This window comes from Chenopodium quinoa, unplaced genomic scaffold (genome assembly GCF_001683475.1).
Source record: "Chenopodium quinoa cultivar QQ74 unplaced genomic scaffold, ASM168347v1, whole genome shotgun sequence".
Taxonomy (NCBI): domain Eukaryota; kingdom Viridiplantae; phylum Streptophyta; class Magnoliopsida; order Caryophyllales; family Amaranthaceae; genus Chenopodium; species Chenopodium quinoa.
Genome location: NW_018744100.1, coordinates 670896 through 686966, shown reverse-complemented (window position 1 = coordinate 686966; position 16071 = coordinate 670896). Strand labels below are relative to the sequence as shown.

The window sequence follows — 16071 nt, the reverse complement described above, 5'->3', positions numbered from 1 at the left end:
CTTATATAAAAAAAAAACAACCCAGCACTAAAATACGTGAATCGCTAAATACGGTCATAATTTTTCAAACACTAACATAACTATTACGAAAATACCCCTACCCCTCTTTTCTTTTTATTTTTTATTTTTTTATTTTTTCCCTAAATGCTAATCCACCTAAAAAATAAAATTGTACTTGCATGTCCGGAGAATCTTCAACTTAGCCTTAAAATCAAATTTATGATTGCTCAATCAATCCACAAATTATATTTGACAAAATATATCAACCTATCCACGTTAAATTATCCCATACTAAATTCAATAAAAATGAAAATAATTGAACAATAAATTAATTAATAATTGCTTGACTTCAAATCCCATGTTCCTATCCACCTCCATACACGAATTGAACACGGTATGTGAATGTGCATATGCCCTGCCTTGAACTAATTTAGCCGCTTTTTATCTTTTACATTTTTTTCTGTCCTTTTGGTTGTTTAATTAGGCTAATAATTAACAAATTAAATAGAAAAAAAAAAACATTGGCTAATTCACTAAAAATTAGGCAACATATATACATATAAAAATCTTTAGGTTATCATTTGGGCAATATAATAATCATCAACCATAAAATACTAGAAGAGATGGAATAGGGAATTATTGATAAAATGATGAAAACTAGATGTTCAATTTGAATTTCAATCCATATAATCTTATCAAATTGTTAGAGAACCCAAATTTGAGCTCCACCAATTACATTTGACTGGGTGTAGGGGGATTCACTTACTTCTTCCCTCTATTCTCAGGCATTGACCTACGTAGATGGTAACCTGGATTATCTTAACCATATGAGAAGTGTAAAATTGAGTTGCCTAAAAAAAAAAAACATCAAGGAGAGAAATTGTTGAGAACCTCCATTTTATACCAAGGGATATACAAAATTCAAACCACGTATTTAAATAATAATATTTTTAATTACATATGATTAAAAACAATAATTAAATAATTATCAAGGGATATAAATGTTCACACACTATTTTTAAACATTAATGAGGGTAAATAAGTTAATAAACATTTCACATGATATAATTGTCCAAACACTATTAATAAGATATATTTCAATTTTTTAAAAGGTAGTAATATAATTGTTCAAACACTATTTATAAAAAATTTCTCAAATTTTTAAAAGGTAGGAAAGTATCATATATTTCGTATAATTTTATTATCAATGGATAATCTATGCAATGGGTAAATAACTTTTTTTTTTTTCATATCCAAATATCCGCCCATTTCCCTTTTTCTTTTGGGTGAAAGTAACTGCCCATTTTCCTACGAAAGTTCTTTGATTGAAACTTGGATATTGTTGTGCAAGTCTATACTCTACTGCCTCTACGCCATGCTCATAAATAATAATCTTAACTATATTTGTTGCTTATTCAGAGATCTCTTGTCATTATGGAGCCACTTAATAAATTATCTACGAAATTACCTCATTGCCCATAGAGCCAATTCGGGACTATTTTATAATTTTCATTTTTGGAATACTAAATTAATTTGTGTAAAAAAAAGGATTAATTATTGTTACGTTGTTCTTATAAGAGTCAATATCCTGGTAATTTTTAATTTTCTTTATTTTGATAAATAAGGTTTTTGTCTGGTCGGTTGAAGAGAAAACAAATTTAGTAACACTGGTCAACAATTGAGAGTAAAGTGGAAATTAAGGGAATCTCCCTACTCCTAAGCAAATGTAGATGTGAAGCTCAAAGTTGAGTCCTCCGAGTCACAAAGTGAGTTATCCACTATCTCCACTAAGCAAGCTAAGTTTAATTTGTTACTTAATGAAAAAAAAAGGCTTATTAATTGTCTAATGTATATCAATTTCTTATAATTTATGCATCCCGAAATTATTAATGGTTAAAGTTGTGTGTTGGAAAGTGTAAAACTCAACATGTTGAAATATTAGGAGACCGGATAAAGTATATAATATTTATATACAAATCTAGGATAGGACTTCATACATCATGATCGAGAAAAATAATAACAATAATGGTATAATGCTTGTATAATGAGATATTCGTACCTATGAAATTGTCCTTTATAAAAAGGCCAGCAAATGTCCAAGATTTCCAAAACCACCATACATTTTCTTCCAAAACCAAAATCCTCTTACTAGATCAATATCTAAAAGATGTTGAGATTTACCTTTCTAGTGGAAAAATATAAGCATTTTCTTAGTTTTCTATATCTAGGTTTTGTCTATCTAGTTACATCCATATATTGGATAACCTCGAGAATCTATGATTTTATTATTTCTCATGTTACCCATTTCTTGATTGAGGTAAGTTACTTCATTATTGCATCAAGTTTTGGGTTCTTGATTTTAAAAAGTCTTACCTCCAAAACAACCAACTATAACACGATAGACAATCTAGATTTGTTTTTCACCTCAGTGTCAGCTATAACAGTTTCTAGTATGTCTACCATGAAAATGGAGGTATTTACGAATTCACAACTAATTGTTATTACGATTTTAATGTTCATAGGAGGTGAAGTATTTACCTCCATGGTCGGTCTCCATTTTTCAGCCTCCAAGCTCAAATATACACCCTCTCATGTAAGAAGTAGAGTCAATTCAGTGGCTAGCCTTCCACTCCCACCCGAAAGTTCTGAGTTAGGAATCGTTGTACAACCATCATTATCTCAAGAAACTTCAACTATGGAGAAAACAAAATCAGAAATAGAGTTTCTCATAAAATCCAAGTCAGTTAGGGTTCTAGGTTTCATAGTTTTGGCGTATTTACTCTTAGTTCATGTCCTAGGAATTTCTATGGTATATATTTACGTTAATGTTATTTCAAGTGCCAAAAATGTTCTTGAGAAAAAAGACCTTAAAAATTCACCTTTGCAATTTTTACTATAGTCTCAACTTATGCGAGTTGTGGATTCATTCCTACAAACGAAAACATGCAAGTTTTTAGCCAAAATTCGGGTCTTTTTATTGATCTTAATCCCTCAAATTCTCCTTGGAAACACACTATTCCCATCTTTTCTTCGATTTCTGATATGGGTTTTAAGCAAGATTGGTAAAAAAGACGAGGCCAGGTATCTAATGAGAAATTCAAAAGATATCGGATTCCATCACTTGCTTCCTAGCAGGCACTGTAAACTTTTAGTTGTGACAGTTTTGGGGTTTATATGCGTGCAATTTACATTATTTTGCGCTATGGAATGGAATTTTGACGGATTAAATGGCCTTAATGTTTACCAAAAATTAGTGGGAATATTATTCGTGTGTATAAATTCAAGGCATACCGGTGAAAGCATTGTTGATCTATCCAAAATTGCCCCACCAATATTGGTATTGTTCGTCGTTATGATGTTAGTGTTCTTCCTCCCTATTATACATTCTTTATATTTTTTTTATTGATTATTGTTCGTAGTATTCAATACCAAGTATATTATTGACAACATGTTGTTTTCTATGATGCATGTGCACGTATATTATTGTTGTACGTTAAGGTGAATGGTTTTGTGTGGGATTTTGTTTAGTTTATTGTTTAGCTTAGGGTTGATATTGATATGGTATAATACTATCTATGATTAGGAAGATTTTATCTCAAGAGTTTATCGTAAGTGAGTTGAATATTTAGGAACTAGGAACATCTGTTCGTTCCTTTTTACTTTTGTATTGTTCATTCGTTTAGTTGTATTCTTTTTTTAAAAAAAACATTATTTTTCTTTATTTAATTTCTTTCTTAGCAACAAACTTTCTCTTTTTCTCACTCTAACCCGTTAAGTCTATATATACACTAGGAGTATTATTTGAATAACCATATCTTGATCAACATTCTTAGTTTTTTTGGTTCATTATTTATTGGTCAAATACTTGTTGGAACATTGAGAGTAGGGAGAAACTAAAGGAATTCTCACCTCAAACAATATTGTCAGTTGGCAAGATTCGAACCCCAAATCTAAAGGATATGAGGTAAAAAGCTTATTAAGTGAGTAGCACCTTAAACAAAGTAGTAATATAGTTACTCTGTTCAAGCCATTGCATGTACTTCTCCCATTACATCCATAATTATTGGACTTCAAAAATTCATTCCAAAACATGACATAAGGCTAGTTGTTTGTCCCTTGTCAAGGAATATAGAAAACTAAGTAATAAATTACTTTTAGTCAACATTAAAACTAGTAATAAGAGGTAGGTTACATATTTAGTGGCCTTCGAAGATATTGAATATTTATTGTGCTAGATGTCATGTGGGTAGTATATATTAAAGGGCGTTTCTAAACAAGCCTACATGTCACGTGGCGCCCTCCTCAATTAATCAAGTTTTCATTTCACGTGCTTAAAAATATGAATTGTACAAGTTTTGAATCCACAACCGTAAGCTAAAGTGTTAGCCACTAAGCTATCACCATATTACATGTCATTCTACCAAAATTAAATATAAATAAGAATTTCAATCACGGAATAATGCAGTAACTCGGGGCATCGTCCGAGCCTAAAAACTAGTTGTATATACTTTTAAAAATGTATGATTTTTCCATGCATTCTTAAATTTATACCAAAATATAAAAGATACTTCATATCAAATGCTTATTTGTATTTCTAAAGGCTTACATATATATTACCTTATATTTTATAATGAAAGACTTTATTTTTGTTATTTTTTTTTTTTTTTTTTAACGAAGGAAAGTGCAATAGATTAATTAAGGGATAAATTATCCAATAATACATACGAAGCAATCTCGGATCAGTCGGATGGGACATGATTTGGAAGATTAATTTAATAAGATGATGTAACAATGTTTAATATAAAACATCATTTAAGCACAAATTTTTTCTCTAGTGAATAATGATTGTCTTCGTCCTAGGTAATAAACGATCGTACTCTAAACATAGTCGTTGACTCATTGTACCGTATGTTATCTGCCTAAGTTACGTCTTCACTTCTTTATTCTAAAAAGTAATGGTCAACCAAATCATATAATAATCTCCGATTATAAGCCAATTAGTGTCTAATCCCAGTTAAGACAAACAACCATCAAGCACTTGGTGTATCCGTGTATGTAGTCGATAAAGATTTTACTTTAAAATCTTAAGATTATGGGTTCGATCCCTGCTAGTTGTGGTTCTTAGGGAGTAGACGATTCCTTATTCTCCCTCTACCCTCCTTCTAAGAGTCTGACATGTATAGCTTGTGCGAAGATTAGGGCTTATTTAGTTCATTTTATTTTTGCTTATCTAATTTGATTTGATGTGGTCTGATTTAATCTGATCTAATTATCTGATTTGACTAAACTTTAACCTTACGTGTACATTAATCTATAAAGAAAAAATATATCAAGTGGGATCTTGTTAGATTTGTAATAATGTGTATTTTATTAATATGTAATTTTCATAAATTTTTTCATTTTGTCTCAAATGTTCAGGGATTCCCATTTTTTTTCACTCTAAACCCTGAAAATGACCGAGATAGCATTGCTTCTTAGATAATTGTTTTAAAAACTAATTTGGAGTAATAACTGACATGAACATGATCCATGATCCCCTCCTAATCTTTCAGCTGATTATTTTAATTGTGACTGACTTATTTAAAGCCTAAACATAGGATCAACATTTCATCACAAATCATGGCGGACATCTACCCTAGTCATATTCGGATATTCCTATTCTTTGAGTTAATTGTATACCAAAAATTAAAATTTCTTCCAACATTCCAATTAAGATAATAAATTATGATTGTCCTACATAATAATACTCAATTTTTTTATCATATCGCAAAAATTCTTATACAACTAGTTGTATCTTTTCGGTGTATATCTTGGTGCAGTACTACCTAGTTTTATTTCGAATGACTTTGTATAAACTGTGGTGATTATGTTTATTTTTATTAGTGACGACAATATTTAATGCGCATTTTCACCCATAAATTAGAATCGATTATTATTAGTATTATGTTTTTTTTATTAACATTTGCATGTACATACCATGCAGGTATCTTCCCCCTTATACTTCATTTCTGCCAATAAAAGATGAGGAAGGAAATTTTGTGCAAATACTATGTAAAGAAGAAAAGAAGAACAGAAAGATTTTGAAGAACATCATTTTCTCTCAACTCAGCTACCTTGCCATATTCATCATCATCATTTGTATTACCGAGAAACAAAAGATGATTGATGATCCCCTCAATTTCAACGTTTTTAACATCACATTTGAAGTTATTAGGTACGTTTTTATTAAAACGTATCATTTCGACTATATAACACAAATTTAACATCTTCTATCACGAAGTATAGCAATCTTAGGAAGGTAACGGAATTTTGCTCCAAAATAAATAAAAACTACACATCGTCTCAATCCCTTAGAATTATTGCTTCATCCCGTACTCTCACACTCTCCAATTCATTTTATAGTACTCCGTTATTTTGGAAAATTTGCGAATGATTTTATTTTAGAACAATTAACAAATATTTTTATTAGACAAAAATAATATGCGTGACTATTAATTCTGGATAGCGATGATAATAATTAATGCTCCCAAAAATTGATTTTTGTAAGATTTTACATGGTCATCATGCGCCCTCACAAGGCCTCATACTACATGCTACTATTGTAATCTTTGTAAAATCCAAGAGGAAAATATTCTCAAATTAGCACTTAAAAATTGGTTAGCCTTTAAATCCGATATAACTTTCTAGAGATTATTTTGACCTAATTATACACTACTATGCTAGTTGACATCTGTTCTCGATAATTCTGATTACTTCAAATTAGACTATCTTATTTTTTTGAAACCATTTAGACTATCTTATGATAAATAAAATTCTAGGTAAAAAATGAAGTTTCTTTATTTCAATAATTGGCAGTGCATATGGAAATGTTGGATTCTCAACAGGGTACAGCTGTAGTAAGCAATTGAAAGCTGATCCAAATTGTGTAAACAAAACGTATGGATTTGCTGGGAGTTTTAGTGATGAAGGGAAATTGATTCTAATTATTGTCATGTTTTTTGGAAGACTCAAGAAATTTAGCTTGAAAGGAGGCAAAGCATGGAAGCTTCTCTAACCCTATCGAACAATTCTTAATTCCTCCCGATATATTACTACTTACTCATAAAAAAGATACTCCACAATGTATTAGAATCAATCTATGTGAGTATTGGAGTACAATATCGGGTGGAGTTGCGAATTTTTTTTGTTGTTGTAATATACGTCAAAAAAAAAAAAAATACATAAATAAAGAAACCTGGTGTATGATAAGTATGAACCTACTAATGTTTTCTGTAAGATAAACTGAAGTCCTAGCGCGCAAAGGCGCGTGCACAAAATAAAAGTCACAGAGAAGGCGAATGCTAAATTCTCGAAAAGTCCAAGCACCCCTTTTATTCAGCCTAAAGCTGGTGTGTCATGATTTCCTAGTCTTAAGCATTGAGATACTGAAGGGAGAATGTGAGGGTTGTAAGAGTCTGTTGCATTTTGGCACTACCATGTTGTACTATAGAAGCAATCAATTAAGTTGTACAGTTTTCACTTCTTTTATAATGGGTCCTCAATTTGTGATTGATAAAGTGTTAACTCCTAGTCTCCTAGCAAGAACACCACAAAAAAAAAAACATGGAGTACCGTACGGGTTATGATTTCCACGCTTATCAAATTGATTTCAACAACATTCTTCGTCCTCTATAAAAGAATTGCATTAATAATAACTACGCTTTCATAAAAGAAGCTATCATCAATTTCTGAAGTAGAAAAATCAATTCTCATGATACATAGGGAGCAAATTAGGGGGGGGGGAATCCGCCATTTACTCTATTCGATGTATTGATTTTAACATTCCTCGTTCTCTTACCAAAAAAAAGAAAAAAAAAAATTACTAATAACTACGACTTCATAAAAGAAGCCATCATCAGTTTCTAAAGTAGAAAAATTAATTCTCATGATATATACATAGGGAAGCATGTTAGAAGAAAAAAAAATCCGTCATTATTCTATTCGATGTGTGAAGCAACAAAATCATTTTCCTCTTCTCATCTATCTATTCTCCTACCCTCCCCATATAATCTCCTTCATACTCCTTTTTTATCGAATTTTCTAGCAAGGATCCAAACAAAGGAAAACAATATTTCAAATTATTTTTTTTAAGCCGATTCATTTTGAGCTATAAACAGCCAAACACTCAATAAATCCCAAAATTTGTAGGGAACAATAGACCCATTCTTTGAATTGTAGGTCCAACCTCATGAATAACCTAAATCATTGAAGTTATACAGCTTTATGGTGGTTCAATTCAACAGCACATGATCATAGTGAGCTGAGTAATGCAATCAACTAACAGAATAAAGAGTACAGAGCAAAAACAACTAATAAAGCCAAAAAATGTGACAAGGAAAACGACTAACCACCTCTCTTTTAGAAGCAAGATAATGGACATTTTGTTAGAAGAAATCTTTACGACAATAGAGTATGTAGTAGATTAACTTACAAACTCGGGAGCCCTGTGACTCTTCCCACGGTTATAAACAACAGTACTACTAACATAATCAATCTACTGCCTGCTGCATGAACTTCTTAATAAACGGTATCCTGATTTCGATGCTCATGTCATAAGTGCCTGTAATTTGCAATCACTGTCTACCCAATGCAAGGTCATGCCAAGTATCTCCATCAGCTGCTGGAGTTTCTTCATCTGTAAAGCGATGCACAAAAAATAAATAAAAAGCATTAGTGAGTGGGGGATTTGAGTTTCTTACAGAAAATATGATCAAATAGAGGTAGAAGAAACTCATTTCTGGAATCTGACTTGTTGGACATAATAGTGTATATTAAGAGGAGAAAAGAAGGCACATCTAAGTTATACTCTGTATCTTAAAGTTAAGCTAAATAGGGAGTTGGTGCTACATTCTTCTCCAATCATCCAGTGACGATGTATTCCTCAAAAGTTAAATAAGTATTTCTGTTTGGAATATGTAACACATTCCTCAGACCTGGTGATGGTGAGATTTGAGCACTAATGACTGAACTCTTAGTTAAGAAACGCATAAAACTCAGCCTAGAACTCCATAACAACATTTACAAGCCTTTGCTATCACCATAACATGGGATATCAATATTCTGACTGTCATTCCCTTCAGAGAGCAGTAATAATCCCTACTGCTTACATCTATACAAAAAAAATGTTATTAGCTAATTTGGTCAAAGTGAAATCTTCTTACGGAGTACTACATATCGTGTGCTTGCTGGTAATTCTAGTAAAGAACTACAGAACACGATGGATAAGATTAAGCTTATATTCTTCAAAGATCCTTCCACAAGCACGTTATTTAAGCTCTAATACCAAGCATCATCATGCTGCAATTGGTCATGAGATGATTAAGTACTCACTTGATCCATAAAGTCATTCGTATACTTTGCAATGCACACATGATCTGACATGGAGACCAAGCACTAACCAGTTGTTCACTGTGACTAGAGGGAAGGGAATTTCCTATTTCTGAGAAACTAATCTCATATCAATACATTAGTATACAAACTTCAGAGAGAATATGATTTATTTGATGACAAATGACACTTAAAAGTAATATTTTCCATATGTAATGTTTCCTTGCATAGCCTAAGATTTTTATTTACTTTTAAATGACACAGATATTCTGTTCATTTATTGCAGAAAAACTAAAAAATGTAGTTGAACTATAACTTAAGGTTTGCAAATATTAGATACAAATGGAAATTTTATCCTAGTAATTAGTAGATGAAAGGAAAATCAGAAGCCTTGGTTTGGTTTAAATAGCATGACCATACCCATTATATTGAAGCACATTACTCAAGTTGTTTATCTTTAGTGGTGATATTTCTCTTCAACTAAGAAGAAGGTGACACTTGGCAGGCAACTCACTCCTCTGTAACTTGTTGCCAAAGGTGAAAGGATAGTTTAGTGTGTATGGGAGACAAATTCTCTGATTTAACAGTCATTCATGGTTTTCTTTGGCAAGGCTTTACAAAGATCAAGGTATGCAACTGTCATTAATTTTACAACACATGCACTGGGTTCACCTCTATATTGCTGGGGAAAGGCCACAGCCACATGTGGAACTCTATATATAAATCAGATATTTGCACTCAGAAACTAATCAATGCCATTAATCTTGATTAAGGAGCATGATTAGCTTTAACATGTTTGTTAAACTCACTCTTCAAGTATGTAGAAACCTTAGAACTCCGCCAATCTGATCATGTCTTGTCAAACTTTCAATATCACAACCTCACAGAACATAGAGGGAAACCATTATTCTCCAAAGACTCCAATATTAATCCTTGTCAACCAAGTTTGCGACACTCTCTTAATAGATTTCCCTAATCCCTGAACACAACTATCAACAAAGTAGCTATATCTTCCTTGCACTATCCTTCATGCACTCTACCCGTAAATGTCAAGGCATATAACTGCTTTCTCCCAGTATCGTGGTCTAATCTTGTCCATTCTAAACAAGCATTTAACTATCAACAAACCAGTTGAATATAACTAGTTGAGCTTCAATCAACTTTCTTAAGGATATACTAGTGATTAGATAATTTGAAGTACATTTTAACCTGCATATAGATGTAATGCTCCTAGAAAAAGACAACAGCTAAAGAAGTACTGTATCCACATTGTTCCTCATTCTCCCCAAGCTCTCAAATTAAACACGGGCAGACAACCACCGAGGAATTGTATCACCAGAAGTGAGATACAAATTCCTAATCTTCAATCCAAAAATTAGTAAATTTCCAATACAGTCCAAAATTTCAAATTGTTCTTACAAAAGCAAAACTAAAGAGCACAGAAATCAACCATCATATTTCATAAACCCATTGATACAAAAATTACATGAAAATCATGCCGGATACCTAATCAAAGAAAAACCCCAATAAAACCCTAAATTCAATTACAATTCAAAAGTATTTGAAAATAAAAATACACAAAACTACCCAGAAAATTTTGCAGAATTACGATTTTCAAAGTTTGAACCCCAAATGTACAAACAAACTACATTTAACGATGTAATCAAATCAAATCATCATGAATCAAATTCATAACTACGCAAACAAATTGCGAAAAGATGAAGAGAGAAGAGAAACTAACTGGGTTCATCAGCTTCTTCAGTTCGAGCAACTGCAATTGGTGGTAAATCAATGTCTGAAACAAAATTCAGCCCAGAAAAAATTGGGGAAAGATTAGAAAGATAGAAGAAGAAACAAATCAGTAAAGATAGTCGAAAGAGAAGCAGGGGTAGTTACCTTCATCGGGAAGAGTATCTCTCATCCAATCTTCATCAACAATATCAATGAGAATGCCTAAGCTCAATAATTCCGCCATTTTTGACTTTGTTTTCTGCTTTGCTCCAGTTGATGGAAAATATAACAACGGGAAATCTTTTGTTAGTTTTTGGAGTACTTCTGGTTGGGTGCATTTCAGGTTCGGATCTTTAATTATTGGGTTAAATTGATTCGGGTTAATTCGGGTCTTATTTTTTTAGTATGAGACTATGAGTATTGAGTCTGAGTAGTAGACTACTAGTCCACCGGTTCGATTTGCGTTGACTGTTGAGAATGATGTACCCGAGTACTTTGTGTGTAGACTAATTATAGCTTAATCTAATGGTAAGGTTTGTATATCATAACTCATGGGGTTGTGGGATCAAATCCCACTAGAGGCACTTTAGGGTGGGGATTCCCTACCCTTCCCTCCCCCCCCCCCCCCTCTACTCTCAAAATGCCTAATCCGTTAACCCAAGGCAGGAGGATCTGTGAGAGGTTCCGACCTAGTAGGGTCTTCTCCTTACCAACCAAAAAAAAAGTTACTTTGTGTGTAGTAATAGTCCAATAGTGAGCTCTTAATATACTCCGATATATCTATCAGTAGATGTATATTGAGATTACTAACAATTTGTATTTAGCAACCGTGTAAAATAGGGAGTAACATATTGTTGTTTGTTTCTCTTTACAAAAGATAGTAACATGTGAATATTTTATTATCACTTATACATGTTCTATGATAGTTATTATGCACTCCATCACTAATTTAGCAATGACTTCTAATTTAATTAAAAGTACTAACAAAACAAAAACAAACCCTAGACCTAGCACCATTTGCACCAATTCGATTTTTGGGCGGATACACATGGTCCGAAAAATCAAACATATTGGGTTTTTTTCCTTCGACCCAAAAGACATAACAACTTGATCCTTTGACCTAAAAAGCCCATAAATTTATCTTGATCCTGTAATTAGCTCTACTTCTACAATTGAATTGCATGTTTCAATATTATTTAATTTTTTTTGTATTGTCCTATAATTGTGATGATCATAATTGGAGACTTGATTTTCTAAAGCCAAATACGAAGAATAAAGCAATGATTCTTTAACATTCAAAACGATATGTTTGGTTTTGAATGACACTTTTGTACGATATTGCAAAAGGCCAACGAGTCATGTCTATGCCAATGTAAGGTTTTGAGTTTCTAACTCAAAGTTAAGTACAACTCAATTTTATTTATAGTCATGTGTCGTGTAAAATGAGAAATGATTTTGCACTTTGTAACTAAAGCATTGAAAATTGTAGTCTTATAATCGAAGTGACAAAATAGATATAATGAAGGCTTAAATTAGCTCACTTATCAAATCTAGTGGTATATGGTTATAAATAATAATTTGATTGATTTGTACAATCATCAATTCTTATACCCCAAAAAAAAAAAAAAAAAAAAAAAAAAAAAAAAAACCTATAACATGCGAATATGTGATAACCTTATTTTTTCCATATGATTGTTTAAATTATTGAAGGCGTCGAGGTTTTATAAGCTATATTGATTCATTCATCATTATTTGTAGTTTTTTTTTTATTCTTTTTATTTTTACCATACTCTGTAAACCACCTAAATTTATACTCCACAACAAATTGCAAAAAGATTTATACCAATATCGGAGTATCAAATAACAACACATACAAATTATATTCCTTAATTAATTATTTGTTACTAATACTTTGGTTTGAGATCACCTGAACTATAACTTCAATTAGAGTGATTGCTAAAAGTATTATTCACATTCATCTCATTTTAACATTTTCATTAGAACACCTACAACTCTCCCAGATTCACAACTAAGGCTCAGTTCACTTCACCTTATTTTTGCTGAACTGAAATTATTTTTACTGAACTTAAATTATTTTTACTGAACTTAAATTATTTTTACTGATTTTATGTTATATTTCTTCTTTAAGGTTACTGATTTTTACTGAACTGAACTTATTTTTGCTGAACTGAAATTATTTTGACTGAACTAAAATTACTTTTACTAAATATTATTTTTGTAAGGTGAAGTGAACAGGGCCTAAATCACAAGTGTAAAATCAATTCAAATTATAAAAATTTAAAAATTATACCCTCAAAAACTTTACTTGAACCAATTTTTATAATAAATAATTTGTCTCATTATATCCTCTTAAGAATTACAATTGATCAAAATCTCTTCTATCCAATATTTTTCCTTTCCTTTCCTTTCCTTTCTATTACAGTACAAACTACTCCATAATAAATTTCCCTCTTAAAAAAATCCATAATACAGTAATTATATTTCCCACCTAAATTTAACACTCTCCTCTCAGAATATTTTTTTTTTTCACCCTAAACCAGTTAAAGAGATAATTTAATACGTGGGACCCAAACTAAAAATCTATTACCTCCAAAATTTTGAGAAAAATAAAAAAATAAAATAAAATAAAATAAAATTTATCCAAGGTCCTAAAATTTATGAACACAAGTTAAGCTCCCGACCGTACAGCTGGCCTAGATTGAGAAATCCAAGCCATCCACCTGGCAATCGCCCCATTATGTCTCTCTCTTTCTCTCTCCTCATTACCACCATTTCCTGTATTTCTGCTCGAAAACCTGCTTAACCCCGTGATTTCCGACACACTTCTCTCATTAATTACACTTCTGCCATTATTAATTATCCCTTGCATCCTCACCCCATGATAATTACCATACACCCGCTTTGATCGACGGCCCTCATTCATCAACATCTCTGACCGTAGATAGAACAGATCGTACGGCTGTACATCACTCCATCTCTCGTAATGGGCCCCACTTGGATTTATTATTATTTTATGTTCTACTCTTCTGTCTTTATCAACGGTTAATAACATCCCGTCTTTTCTCCGATCAACGGCAGTGATTGACCCGTCTAACGACCTTCTTGACGATGTCGTTTTAGGTCCACCACTAACTCCCCCTTTTTCTCCAGCAGACGAGTGACGACCCGAAACCCGATGAGTTGACTCGGGCAAACGCAAACCCAACTCATCCGGTTCAACCGGGTTGACCCGGTCCACTAAGAGGACATCTTCCGGGTCAACCCGAAACCGGCAAAGAGGACACGTGGAATGAGCGTCGAGCCACGTGTCAACACACTCCACGTGAAAAGCATGCTTACATTTTGGTAATAGCCGGAGAATCTCTTCCGGTTCAAACCGGTTTAAACAAACGGCGCATTCTAACCCGTCCTTTTCTCCTTGCAATGAACCGAACCGGAAAACCGGTAAACTCTCGATTATCACTGGGTCAATACCGGAATTCTTCCTTCCGGTCACCGGAAAACCGCGATTGTTGTAATAAAACCCGGGTTCCGACGACGAGTCGACTCGCTGTTTGCAGTGTTTGGCGTACATGAGGAGGAGGAAAGTGATGGAGAATAAAGTCGTTAGTACGCCCACGATGACGGCGATACTGGGTTTAAACGAGGAGAACGTCGCCGGAGATGGAGATAGAGGTGGGTTTTCCGGCGACGGAGAGATTTGACGGGAGTTTACGAGAGGGAAAAAGGGTGGTATTAATAGCAATATTAAAGTGAGAAGAGGGGTTTTCATGGTGGTTATGGAGGTGTGAACGCCATTGAAGGAGAGGAGAGAGAAAGTGGAAGAAATTGAGGAGAGAGAGTGTGAAAGTGGTTTGTTATGGAGGTGAAGGGATTGTTGATGTATGTTGATAAGTATTAGGTGACTCGTACTTCGTAGCTTTGTCCGCCCGATCGGGCGGACATTGCCCGGTCTGACCGGGCGGTGGGGGTTGGATACGTTGAAGCATTCGTATGGAGTTTTCTTCTCGCGCCCGATCGGGCAGACCTTGCCCGGTCTGACCGGGCGGAGAAGGAAAAATGCGGAGACGCGGATTTTACGATTTAAAGTTATCTTTTATGTTATCTTTTTGCCCAAGTATCTTTTATTTTAGGGATTAATATAAAACCTCCCTAATATTAGTATAAGGGTTAAGAGAGAGAGAGTGAGAGCCGTTCTTGAGAAATACAAGAATCATCTTTGTAATCTTTGCCAGTTTATAGTGAAATCATTCGATCTCGGTGCCCGTGGACGTAGCTATCACATCGATAGTGAACCACGTAAATTCTTGGTGTTGTTCTTATTGTTTGCATTGAATTTCTTTATTGTTTTCTTGTTTGTTTTCGACCTTTGCTTCCGCTGTCGCACAACAATTGGTATCAAGAGCTCAGGTTCAATCCTTGGAGAGTTTCTTGAAGATAACAATGGCAGGAGATTCAACAATAAGAATTGAGAAGTTTACCGGGAAAAATAGTTTCGGGCTATGGCAAATTAAGATGAAGGCTCTGTTAAAACAACAGCAGATATGGCGTCCGTTGGCTCCAAAGAGTACTACTTCGGAGTCAGAAGATGGACCGACTGACCCGCAGTTAGAAGTTATGGAAGAGAAGGCACACTCTACCATATTACTTAGTCTTGATGATCAAATCATCACGGAGGTGGCTGATCAGGAAACGGCGGCTGGATTGTGGCTGAAGCTGGAGTCATTGTATATGACTAAGTCGTTGACCAACAAATTATTACTGAAACAGCGGTTGTTTAGCCTCCGGATGCAGTCAGGTACTTCCTTACGGGAACATCTAGAAAAACTTAACTCTATTTTGCTTGATTTACGTAATTTAGATGTTAAAATTGATGATGAGGATGCTGCGTTGATTTTACTTGTATCTCTACCGTCTAGCTTTGAGAATTTTGTAGAGTCTTTTGTTGTTGGT

General features: G+C 33.4%; 2 protein-coding genes and 1 pseudogene across 2 annotated transcripts; 1 reads left to right on the top strand and 2 right to left on the bottom strand.

Moving 5' to 3' along the window:
* The first annotated feature begins 2167 nt into the window (after nucleotides 1-2167).
* LOC110692281 lies at nucleotides 2168-8181 on the top strand (annotated as a pseudogene).
* A 184-nt stretch (nucleotides 8182-8365) lies between these two features.
* LOC110692282 (anaphase-promoting complex subunit 13-like) lies at nucleotides 8366-11420 on the bottom strand. The gene is made up of 3 exons (XM_021869282.1): nucleotides 11263-11420; nucleotides 11108-11161; nucleotides 8366-8674 (listed from the first exon to the last, which is right to left on the bottom strand). The coding sequence occupies exons 1-3, from the start codon at nucleotides 11339-11341 to the stop codon at nucleotides 8613-8615; spliced, it is 195 nt and encodes a 64-aa protein (XP_021724974.1). The 5' UTR covers nucleotides 11342-11420; the 3' UTR covers nucleotides 8366-8612.
* A 2074-nt stretch (nucleotides 11421-13494) lies between these two features.
* LOC110692280 (RING-H2 finger protein ATL43-like) lies at nucleotides 13495-14998 on the bottom strand. The gene has a single exon (XM_021869281.1). It carries the CDS (start codon nucleotides 14888-14890, stop codon nucleotides 13787-13789), a length of 1104 nt encoding a protein of 367 aa, XP_021724973.1. The 5' UTR covers nucleotides 14891-14998; the 3' UTR covers nucleotides 13495-13786.
* Nucleotides 14999-16071: the final 1073 nt, after the last annotated feature.

Coding starts and splice junctions, on each gene's coding strand:
- LOC110692280 (XM_021869281.1), bottom strand. CDS start 14,890: ATGAAAACCCCTCTTCTCACTTTAATATTGCTATTAATACCACCCTTT.
- LOC110692282 (XM_021869282.1), bottom strand. CDS start 11,341: ATGGCGGAATTATTGAGCTTAGGCATTCTCATTGATATTGTTGATGAA. Junction 11,162..11,262: donor AGATACTCTTCCCGATGAAG/GTAACTACCCCT, acceptor ATTTTGTTTCAG/ACATTGATTTACCACCAATT. Junction 8,675..11,107: donor TGAAGAAGCTGATGAACCCA/GTTAGTTTCTCT, acceptor ATCGCTTTACAG/ATGAAGAAACTCCAGCAGCT.